The sequence below is a fragment of the Pongo pygmaeus genome, chromosome 14 (assembly GCF_028885625.2).
Source record: "Pongo pygmaeus isolate AG05252 chromosome 14, NHGRI_mPonPyg2-v2.0_pri, whole genome shotgun sequence".
NCBI classification, from domain to species: domain Eukaryota; kingdom Metazoa; phylum Chordata; class Mammalia; order Primates; family Hominidae; genus Pongo; species Pongo pygmaeus.
Genome location: NC_072387.2, coordinates 39,753,430 through 39,765,453, shown reverse-complemented (window position 1 = coordinate 39,765,453; position 12,024 = coordinate 39,753,430). Strand labels below are relative to the sequence as shown.

The following is a 12,024-nucleotide window of genomic DNA, read 5'->3' as shown; positions in this document are numbered from 1 at the left end:
TAGAATTTTAAATATGGCATTATGGTAGAGTCTGCATATTTATTTTGCTTTTTTTTCCTGGCAGAGGAAAGGGAGAGGAGGTAGGGAGAAGACCATGGATATCAATGAACTATACACATTCTACGGTTTGTTGGTCACTGTTCAGCGTTGTGACGAGCAGATGACACACCATGCAGAAGGCTATCTGGTGCCTCACTCCTCTATCATACTGGAGTCATGGGGGAAGTGCTGGGAATTTCCTGAGCTTTGTGGAAAAGATTAACCTCTTGGCTTTAATTCCCTTAGTCATAGTTCCCTATTACTATGGTCTGAATGTTTGTGTCCCCTCTCAAATTCATAGGCTGAAGTCCTACCCCTCAAGGCAATGTTATTAGGAGGCAGGGCCTTTGGGAGGTGATGAGGCCATGGGGAGGGAACTCTCATGAATGGGACTGCACCCTTATAAAAAAGACCCCTCATCCCTTCTCCCAGATGAGGGGACACAGCAAGAAGGAAAGGAACCAGAAAGCTGGCACTCACCAGACACTGAATCTGCCAGCGCTTTGATCTTGGACTTCCAGCTTCCAGAACTATAAGAAATAAACTGCTGTCGTTTATAAGCTCCCTGGTTTACGGCATTTTTTTATAGCAGCCCAAACAGACTAAGATGCCTACACACCCTGCTGCAGTGACGAGGCCCTCAGTTCTCTCTCCTAAATATGGTTAAACTTGACTAGAAAGGGAGATGTGAAACCCCTATGGAAGCTGGGCACTGGCTACCTTCCCTTGTCAACAGATGTGTTCAATGATCTCACAAACACAACAGGGAAGGGAATCATGGACCTGTGGTGTCCTGTGGGACTACCTTGCAAAATGCCAGATAATCCAGAACATAAAGTCAACTCTTAACAAAGCTAACATCTCGGCTAGTGCACAACCTGCAACCCTGGTTCACGAACCCCCGGAAGCTAGTCACGTGGTGAGCATGAGAGAGTAATGAGGTGAGCACTAGCCAGAGCCAACAAAGCCTGCCAGTGCTCTGGGTGCTGCTACACTTGATAAGCAGTGAAGCAGAGGGCAGAGGTTTCCTAGAACAGGTTATACTTAATGCCAGCATGTCAGCCATAAGAGTTAGGTTGAACTGCCCTATATAGGGATGCCAGGAGTCAAAAATGTGTTCAAACAGGATCACTTCCATCAACCTGCACCTGGTTCAGATAGTAAGTCAAAGGAAGCAAGAATAAATAGTTACTTCTAACACCTAATTCAACAAAAACTGAATTGAATTCAGCATCAAGAGATCTCCAAGAAAGTCTTGCTAAAGGAAGACAGGAAATTGTGATGGGAAGAAGGAAGGTAAAATTTTAGACTATAAGGATTTGCCTTCAGGATGAGAGGCCTCCTGGATCAGAAGGCAGTGATGAAGAAAAGAGCTATACTGGCTTCAAGGAAATAATTACACCCCCTGCTTGCCATATAGCTCTTCCTGGGCCCACTGGTTTCCTCTTTAGCCCTGGAGGAAGAAGCACCTGCTGCACTTGCAGCACTTTACAGGGCAGGCAATAGCTGTGTTTGTTCCTCTCTCAAGGGACTTCATAGCATATGGGAAATGGGAAAGAAACAGGCTTATACAGAGGTTATAAGTCCCAAGTCAGAAAAATCACAGCCACGTGGGACTTCTCCCACGGAGAAGTCAGACCAAATCTTTCCATACTATAAAACTAAGTAGAAACCAAATGAGGAAGGCTAGTGGAAGCCTCCTGCAGCCGAGGATGAGAATACTTGAGGAAAGGAGAAGGAACAGTGGCTCAGCCTACAAAGTGCAGGTTACAGCTTCTATTCATTAAGAGTCTAGACTCAACAAAGGTGGCTGAACTGGCCCCAAACATAAGGCTGCTGGACACTGCAGGAAAAGAGTGTCCTGGGAGCTCCTGGTCCTCAAGCTGTAGCAAACCAAAGTGTATTTAATTTGAGAAGAAACATGACCCCTGGCTGTTGAAGGGCAGAACATATTCCCCTCTCCCCTGCAGAGCACAGAACTAGGCAGACCAGTAAACGGTGAGAAGGGAACGACCACTACTACTTCTTGTCTTCACTCCTCTTCCTCCCTAACCCTTCTAAGAATGAAGGGAGGGAAACTGTGCAGATGCTCTTAGGCATGCTTGGTAGGGGCCGGGAGAAGGGCATTCTTGCCCAGTAGGCCCTGGACTGAGTGCGTGACTCAAAGATCTTAATGGAAACAAACAAAAATAATCCACTCTGGCTAGTTAAAGCATAACATACATTTATTAAAGCATATAGATGGCTCATGGAATTACTGGAAAGTCTGAGTAAACAGACTGTAAGCTGAGATTCCAAGAACCCCCAGATTTGTACCACAGAAATCAGCAGCATAGGAGCTTCAGACTGCCATTATCAGGAAGCTGCTGTAAACTGCAAATGACTCTTCCTTTGCTACGAGTCTCAATTCAAATGGTCCCCCATGCTTTGTCTCCTTCCCCACACAATTCAGTTCCCAAAAATAATTGTACATAACATATCTACCTGATGGAACCTACAACATACGGCTGCTTCCTAGTAGCAAGGAAGGCTAGGAAACACAGGGGGTTTTGTTGTTGTTGTTTGGATTCTACCCTGGAAAGGAGGGTATCACACTGTAGAGAACTTTCAAATGTGAAAGGAGTAGTCAAGAAGTTTTGTCCTGCCGTGAATGACAAGGTATGTACTATCCTGTATATCTACAATGGGCTAATAAGATTTTCAAGACTCCAAATCCTAGAGAGAGGACACTTAATGATAGAAACTCTCTCATCTCTGAAGATATAAATGCCACAAGTGCTTTATCAACTTTCCATTCCCTAAAGAACAAAAACATAATAATTAATCTGAAGGGCTTGTCAACAACCATATTTCTCCTGAATTACAATTTAACTATCTTCACTTTCCACATCTAACAGAGCACCATTGTGATTATACACACAAATAGCTAGGTATGATGACCTATAGTACCTTCCACTAGCTGTCCCTCCTGACTGGCCCGTGTTTAAGTATGCATACCCATGCACCTAATGAGTCATCAACTCTCAACCCCAGGAAGTTACTGCTTCATTTTCTTACTGGTGATCGAAGTTACACCTATAGCTAAGTAGATCCCTTAACAATAGTAATGATGCTCCCATGTGCATGGTTCTCAGAGCAATTCTGTGTTCTCCCTTTGTCTCACAACTTATTATTTTGTGGATGAGTAAGAAGAAATACAGAGAGGTTGAATGATTTGTCTGAAGGGTCTAGTAAACGACAGCACTGAAGCAGAAACCCTCAGGCATCTGGCTCCTTTTCCAGGTCTTACCACACACTGCCTCTGGCTGAAAAACTCATTTGAGATCCTGAGATCCATCAGTTACAGTACTCAATGAAATTAAAGTTGATGCACACCTCTCCCGCCCCCCCGAAAAAATTTCAATAAATTCTTACTTGTTTACAAGTGGAATACTTAAGGCCCAGCCTGCAGCAAAGTCTGGATACTTAAAAACTGTAGGATTCTCAGAAAAGGCATAATGGTGAATTATTGTAGCTTCTTCATCATGTAATGCTTTTCCCAAAAACCATTCCTGTTAAATAAAGATATAACATGTCACTTTAAAAACAATCATTTCATGTAAGACCAATAGAAGGTGGTACTATTGGTTTTAGATAATTAAATATTTTGGGTGACAAAGAGTTATTAGCACAGATTAAATATTTCTAGAGAATGTGAACAAAAATATAATTAACACTAGTATGATAATGAATATAACATAAGCTTTGTATACAAAAAAGTAGTTCAAGATCTGATCATCAAGATGAACAAAATGTTAGTCATCATTATACCATAAACGTATAAAAGTGGTATTTTATAGAATATTCCATATAAAAAGACTATTAAGGCAAAGAAAATAGTATGCCCTTATACCCTACCGAGGTTTTCAAAGAATAATTTGAAAAATTCCTTTCAGAATCAGTGATTATTTATTTATTTACTCATTCATTCAAATGATTTTTATTGAGAATCTACCACACACCAGGCAGGAACATAGCTTACTTACCCTACAGTGGAGAAATGGAAATTAAGAAAGTAAATAAAATAACTTCAGGTACTGAGTGAAATGTGCTAGAATGAAAATAAATCAGGGTGACTAGGAGCTGCCCTGAAAAGAGAGGGAAATCTCTTATGATGTAACAAACTGAGATGAAATAATATCAAGGAGCTGGACCTATGCGAAAATCTGTTAGTCATATAATGATGACTAGCATTTTGTTCATCCTCAGTAGCAAACTGAGATGAAATAATATCAAAGAGCCAGCTCTATGCAAAAATCTGAGGAAGTGCCATCAAAGGACTTAATGCAAAGTCCCTGAGGTGGGAAAAAGTTTGATACAGTCAATGAAAAAAGAAATCCAGCAGATGGAGCTACTGGGTGTGGGAATAAGGTACAAAAGAGACAGGCAAAAGGCTGACCAGGGTGAGTTTTATGTGCCAGGGGAAAGGAGCACAGACTTTATTCTAAGTGTAATGAAAGACTTCCACTTCTGACCACAATAGAATAATCTGGATTGCATCTACTCTCCTGTTGAGAACAAGCTTAAAAGCTGGAGAAATTACACAAAGCAAATGATTGAAGCCATCAGAAAACAAACCTGCACGTTGTACACATGTACCCTAAAACTTAAAGTATAATAATAATAAAATAAAAAAAAAAGAAAACAACAAAGGCAGAAAGGACATAAAGGACTAAGATCCCAGAATTAGAAAGCCCATCCATGGGAGCCCCTCCTTTCCTCAAAGAGTTTGCTGATTCCTGGAGCTGCAAATAGCACACAGTCAAAAGCAGCAGCTGGGGGCTTTTGCAGCCTCGCTGGACTAAAAGGCAGAGTCTGGAGCTGGAGACCTTGAAAGAGAAGAGATGTAAGGGGGTCCCAAGATGCTGCATGCAAGTTTCCCTCAATGACTTAAGCTGCACAAAAACCAAGGGGGGAAGAAAGAACCAAGCAGAAAGCAGCAGTGGAGAGGCTAAAAAGCTGAGCAAAGCCTCTAGCAGTACTGTAGTGCCAGGAGATCACAGTTGGAGTTCAGACTGCCAGGACAAAAGGGCTCTGGAGTAAGAGCAGTCTATGAATAGACGTACCCAAACAACATCTACAACCCAGAAGATTAAATCCTTCTATAGGAAGTCCTAACATCCATAGCCTTCTTAATTTTTCATATAAAACATCTGAGATTTAGTCAAAACTCACCCGGCAGAGCAAGAAACAAGACCAAACCAGAAACGAGAAACGTGAAAAATAGAAGGAGATGAACAGATAAAACAGATTTTGCAGTTATCAAATAAGACTGTTAAATAGCTATGGTTAACATGTTCTTTAAGGATAAAAAGATTTTTTAAATTGCACCAAAGAACTACAATTTATAAACAAGAGCCAAATGAAAAATCTAAAACTTAATGCAAGAACTGAAATTAGTAATTCAAAAAAATATTAAACACAATAGCAGAGAAGATTAACAGTCTGGAAAGCAAGTCCAGTAAAAAATATCCAGACTGATATAAGAAAAAAAAGGGAAGAAAAGAGCTATGGCAATATGAGACACAAGGAAAAGGGCTAAAATGCATGACATTAGAAACTAAGGAGAGACAGAATGAAACTGAAGGAATAGTTGAAGAATACAGGCTTAGAATTTTCCAAAACTAACAAAAGTCATCAAGTTGTAGACTCAGGAAGCTCTACAAACTCCGGTGAGAACAAATACAAAGAAAATCACAGATAGGCACATAATGGTAACACTGTTGAAAATTAAAGATAGAGAATATCCTAAAAGCAGCTGGCAGCAGGGGAAGTCATGGAGGAAGACAGTATACATGTTTTTTTCAAATAAACAGAAACAAGACATACAGTTGAGTTTTCAACAGAAATGATGACCGGGGAAAGACAATGGTGGAGCATTTGTACAGTAATGGAAGAAAATTGCTCGCAACTCAGAATGCTATACCCAGCAAAAATATCTTAGGTGGAATGGGAAACCACTGAAACAGAAGGCTCTAATAATGGTCAAGGCAGGAGATGATGATAGCCTGAAACAGCGTAGTAGTATTAAACATGGAGAGAAGATGGACAGGAGATATATTTTGGAAGTAGCTGGTCATGCCAACATGAAGTTGAAGAAAAAAAGATGAACCAACATCAAGTCTTAGGTTTTTAATATGAGCAACTGGATAGACAGTTACAGTGATGCACTTCTGGATGAGGAAGACTGAAGATGGAAGAGGTTTAGAAAGGCATTGAGAGTTCAGTTTTGAACATGTCGAGTTTTAGGTTCCTATTAGATAAGCAACAGTATGAAGTAGGCAGCTTGACATAAGAGAGTACATGGCTGACTCCCTCAGTTCCTTCACTCTGTTCAAATGTGACCTGATGAATGAGGTATTCCTTGAACACCCTATATAGACAGGTAAGCCCATTCCCAATACATCCCTTACTCCCTTATTCTGCTTTGTTCTTCTCCATTGCATTTGTTACCATCCGACACATTATATATTTATTTGCATTTTTCTCTATTGCTTATCTTCCCTGAAACAAGAATATCACCTCCTTGTGGGCAGGGATGTTGTCCATTTTGTTCACTGCTATATCTCCAGTACACCTAACATGTAACAGATGTGCAGTAACTTTTTGTCAAATGAACGTAGCAAGTCCAGGAGAGATTTAAAAAGCAACTCTCCTCTACTGAAGAAACTAGAACATACAATATGAATCAAGTACCCTAAGTGCTAAAAGTTTTGTATATTTTCTCTCTTACCCAACCAAGATCACCTCACTCTCTATTATTTATCAGAATATAAAATCAAGAAGACACCATACATGAGTACTTTTAGGTATTTCTTAAGAGCCTTATTCTGCTTGTGGTTGTATTGCAAATACCTCCCAGAGTCCTACTTTTCCTGAATTCAGCAACAGGTCATAACTGAACGTATGTGACAGCTGTTAATTTTTACATCTAACATTAAAAATGTATTTAGATTCACAGATCCATATGATGACTTCCTTCTTGATACTCTGCCTATGGGTATATTAAATCATTACTGGGTAAGAAGAATACCCTGTAACAACCAAGACAAATGACCTCAACTTGAGATGAAAAATTCAACACCTTAAAAAAAAATCTGTAATAAAGCTCTTTATCAAGTGACTAAACCTTAACCAATATGAAAATCACTGTATTTTACATATCATGCCAATATAGCTCGTATAAAGAAAATAAACATCTCAGTATATTTTGAAAACTGTCTTACAAATCTTTCACTATTAAAACCTTTCACGATTAAAACCTCTGGTTCCAAATACAGTTTTATGGAAAACACATTGTTATGTTTTATCTCCTAATTGCACTATTCAGCTATTATATAGTATATGATTGTTTTTCAATATTTTTGTGTGGGTTATACTGTAAACTACTTTTAAAAAAGTTATTATAGAATCTATGCATAGAGTCACTCCCCTAATCTTTCTTAATGACTTTCTTAATGATTTCATTAAAAGGACAATTATAATGAAAAACCTTAAAAGAATAACTCAGTGTTCCACTAGCATCTTAGAATTACTGCTTTTTTTTAATTGTAAGTTTTGGGGTACATGTACAGAACGTACAGTTTTGTTACATAGATATACATGTCCCATGGTGGTTTGCTGCACCCATCAACCTGTCATCTACATTAGGTATTTCTACTAATGCTATCCCTCCCTAAGCCCCCCACCGCCCATAAGGCCCTGGTGTGTGATGTTCCCCTCCCTGTGTCCATGTGTTCTCATTGATTAACTCCCACTTATGAGTGAGAACATGTGGTGTTTGGTTTTCTGTTCTTGTGTTAGTTTGCTGAGAATGATGGTTTCCAGCTTCATCCATGGCCCTGCAAAGGACATTAACTCATCCTTTTTTATGGCTGCATAGTATTCCATGGTGTATATGTGCCACATTTTCTTTATCCAGTCTATCACTGATGAGCATTTGGATTGGTTCCAAGTCTTTGCTATTGTGAACAGTGCTGCAATAAACACATGTGTGCATGTATCTTTATAGTAGAATGATTTATAATCCTTTGGGTATATACCCAGTAATGGGATTGCTGGGTCAAATCATACTTCTAGATCCTTGAGGAATCGCCACACTGTCTTCCACAATGGTTGAACTAATTTACACTCCCACCAACAGTGTAAAAGCATTCCCACTTCTCCACATCCTCTCCAGCATCTGTTGTTTCCTGACTTTTTAATGATCGCCATTCTAACTGGCATGAGATGGTACCTCACTGTAATTTTGATTTGCATTTCTCTAATAACCAGTGATGATGAGCTTTTTTTCATATGTTTTTTGGCTGCATATATGTCTTGAGAAGTGTCTGTTCATATCCTCTGCCTACTTTTTGATGGCGTTTTTTTCTGGTAAATTTGTTTAAGTTCTTTGTAGATTCTGGGTATTAGCCCTTTGTCAGACGGATAGATTGCAAAAATTTTCTCCCCTTCTGTAGGTTGCCTGTTTGGTCTGATGATAGTTTCTTTTGCTGTGCAGAAGCTCTTTAGTTTAATCAGATGCCATTTGTCAATTTTGGCTTTTGTTGCCATTGCTTTTGGTGTTTTCGTCATGAAGTCTTCACCCATGCCTATGTCCTGAATGGTATTGCCCAGGTTTTCTTCTGGGGTTTTTATGGTTTTAGGTCTCACATCTAAGTTTTTAATCCATTTTAATTTTTTTATAAGGTGTAAGAAACGGATCCAGTTTCAGCTTTCCGCATATGCCTAGCCAGTTTTCAAAACACCATTTATTAAATAGGGAATCCTTTCCCTATTGCTTTTGTCAGGTTTGTCAAAGATCAGATGGTTGTAGATGTGTGGTATTACTTCTGAAGCCTCTGTTCTGTTCCATTGGTCTATATATCTGGTTTTGGTACCAGTACCATGCTATTTTTGTTACTGTAGCCTTGCAGTATAGTTTGAAGTCAGGTAACATGATGCCTCCAGCTTTGTTCTTTTTGCTTAGCATTGTCTTGGCTATGTGGACTCTTTTTTTATTCCACATGAAATTTAAAGTAGTTTTTTCCAATTCTGTGAAGAAAGTCAATGGTAGCTTGATGAGGATAGCACTGAATCTATAAATTACCCTGGTCAGTATGGCCATTTTCACAATATTGATTCTTCCTATCCATGAGCATGGAATGTTTTTCCATTTGTTTGTGTCCTCTCTTATTTCCTTAAACAGTGGTTTGTAGTTCTGCTTGAAGAGGCCCTTCACATCCCTTGTAAGTTGTATTCCTATGTATTTTATTCTCTTTGTAGCAACGTGAATGGGAGTTCATTCATGATTTGGCTCTCTGTCTGTTATTGGTGTATTGGAATGCTTGTGATTTTTGCACATTGATTTTGTATCCTGAGACTTTGCTGAAGTTGCTTATCAGATTAAGGAGATTTTGAGACGATAGAGTTTTCTTTTTTTTTTTTGAGACAGCGTCTTGTACTGTCACCCGGGCGGGAGTGCAGTGGTGCCATCTCAGCTCACTGCAACCTCCGCCTCCCGGCTTCAAGCGATTTTCCTGCCTCAGCCTCCCGAGTAGCTGGGATTATGGGCACCCACCACTACGCCCAGCTAATTTTTTGTATTTTTAGTAGAGACGGGGTTTTACTGGTCTCAAACTCCTGACCTCGTGATCCACCCGCCTCGGCCTCCCAAAGTGCTGGGATTACAGGTGTGAGCCCCTGCACCTAGCCACTATGGGGTTTTCTAAATATACAATCGTGTCATCTGCAAACAGAGACAATTTGACTTCCTCTTTTCCTAATTGAATATCCTTTATTTCTTTCTCTTGCCTGATTGCCCTAGCCAGAACTTCCAATACCATGTTGAATAAGAGTGGTGAGGAAGGGCATCCTTGTCTTGTGCCAGTTTTCAAAGGGAATGCTTCCAGTTTTTGCCCATTCAGTATGATATTGGCTGTGGGTTTGTCATAAATAGTTCTTATTATTTTGAGATAGTTCCATCAATGCCAAGTTTATTGAGAGTTTTTAGCATGAAGGGCTGTTGAATTTTGTCAAGGCCTTTTCTGCATCTATTGAGATAATCATGTGGTTCTATATATGTGATGGATTACATTTATTGATCTGCATATGTTGAGCCAGCCTTGCATCTCAGGGATGAAGCGGACTTGATCGTGACGGATAAGCTTTTTGATGCGCTGCTGGATTCGGTTTGCCAGCATTGAGGATCTTCGCATTGATGTTCATCAGGGATATTGGCCTGAAATTTTCTTTTTTTGTTGTTGTGTCTCTGCCAGGTTTTGGTATCAGGATGATGCTGACCTCATAAATGAGTTAGGGAGGATTCCCTCTTTTTCTATTGTTTGGAGTAGTTTCAGAAGGAATGGTACCAGCTCCTCTTTGTAACTCTGGTAGAATTCAGCTGTGAATCTGTCTGGTCCTGGACTTTTTTTGTTTGGTAGGCTATTAATTACTGCCTCAATTACAGAACTTGCTATTGGTCTATTCAGGGATTCGACTTCTTCTTGGTTTAATCTTATATGTGTCCAGGAATTTATCCATTTTTTCTAGATTTTCTACTTTATTTGCATAGAGTTGTTTATAGTATTCTCTGATAGTAGTTTGTGTTTCTGTGGGATCAGTGGTGATAGCCCCTTTATCATTTTTTATTGCATCTATTTGATTCTTCTCTCTTTTCTTCATTAGTCTGGCTAGCAGTCTATCAATTTTGTTGATCTTTTCAAAAAACCAGCTCCTGGATTCATCGATTTTTTTGAAGGGTTTTTTTGTGTCTCTATTTCCTTCAGTTCTGCTCTGATCTTAGTTACTTCTTGCCTTCTGTTAGCTTTTGAATTTGTTTGCTCTTGCTTCTCTAGTGTTTTTTTTGTTTTGTTTTGTTTTTGGGATGGAGTACCCCTCTGTCACCCAGGCTGGAGTGCAGTGGCGCAATCTCAGCCAACTGCAAGCTCCACCTCCCGGGTTCACGCCATCCTCCTGCCTCAGCCTCCCGAGTAGCTGGGACTACAGACACCCGCCACCACGCCCAGCTAATTTTTTTTGCACTTTTAGTAGAGACGGGGTTTCACCATGCTAGCCAGGATGGTCTCAATCTCCTGACCTCATGATCTGCCCACCTTGGCCTCCCAAAGTGCTAGGATTACAGGCGTGAGCCACCGCACCCGGCCTTCTCTAGTTCTTTTAATTGTGATGTTAGAGTGTCGATTTTAGATCTTTCCTGCTTTCTCTTGTGGGCATTTAGTGCTATAGATTTCCCTCTACACACTTCTTTAAATGTGTCCCAGAGATTCTGGTATGTTGTGTCTTTGTTCTCATTGGTTTCAAAGAACATCTTTATTTCTGCTTTCATTTCGTTATTTACCCAGTAGTCATTCAGGAGCAGGTTGTTCAGTTTCCATGTAGTTGTGCGGTTTTGAGTGAGTTTCTTAGTCCTGAGTTCTAATCTGATTGCACTGTGGTCTGAGAGACTGTTTGTTATGATTTCCGTTCTTCTGCATTTGCTGAGGAGTGTTTTACTTCCAATTATGTGGTCAATTTTAGAATAAGAGTGATGTGTTGTTGAGAAGAATGTATATTCTGTTGATTTGGGGTGGAGAGTTCTGTAGATGTCTATTAGGTCTGTTTGGTCCAGAGCTGAGTTCAGGTCCTGGATATCCTTGTTAATTTTCTGTCTTGTTGATCTGTCCAATATTGACAGTGGGGTGTTAAAGTCTCCATTATTGTGTGGGAGTCTAAGTCTCTATGTAGGTCTCTAAGAGCTTGCTTTATGAATCTGGGTGCTCCTATATTGAGTGCATATATTTAAGACAGTTAGCTCTTCTTGTTGCGTTGATCCCTTTACCATTATGCAATGCCCTTGTCTCTTTTGATCTTTGTTGGTTTAAAGTCTGTTTTATCAGAGACTAGGATTGCAACCCCTGCTTTTTTTTGGCCTTCTATTTGCTTGGTAAATCTTCCCCCATCCCTTTT

General features: G+C 39.8%; 1 protein-coding gene across 4 annotated transcripts in view; it reads right to left on the bottom strand.

Annotated features, from left to right (window-relative positions):
* The window catches only part of B3GLCT (beta 3-glucosyltransferase), a 140,407-nt gene that overhangs the window by 72,019 nt on the left and 56,364 nt on the right, over positions 1-12,024 (bottom strand). For all 4 annotated transcript variants that reach the window (XM_054446047.2, XM_063650743.1, XM_054446050.2 and 1 more), the window contains exon 7: positions 3,454-3,590. In XM_054446047.2, the coding sequence (XP_054302022.2) occupies positions 3,454-3,590 (137 nt within the window). The remainder of the gene's footprint in view (positions 1-3,453; positions 3,591-12,024) is intronic.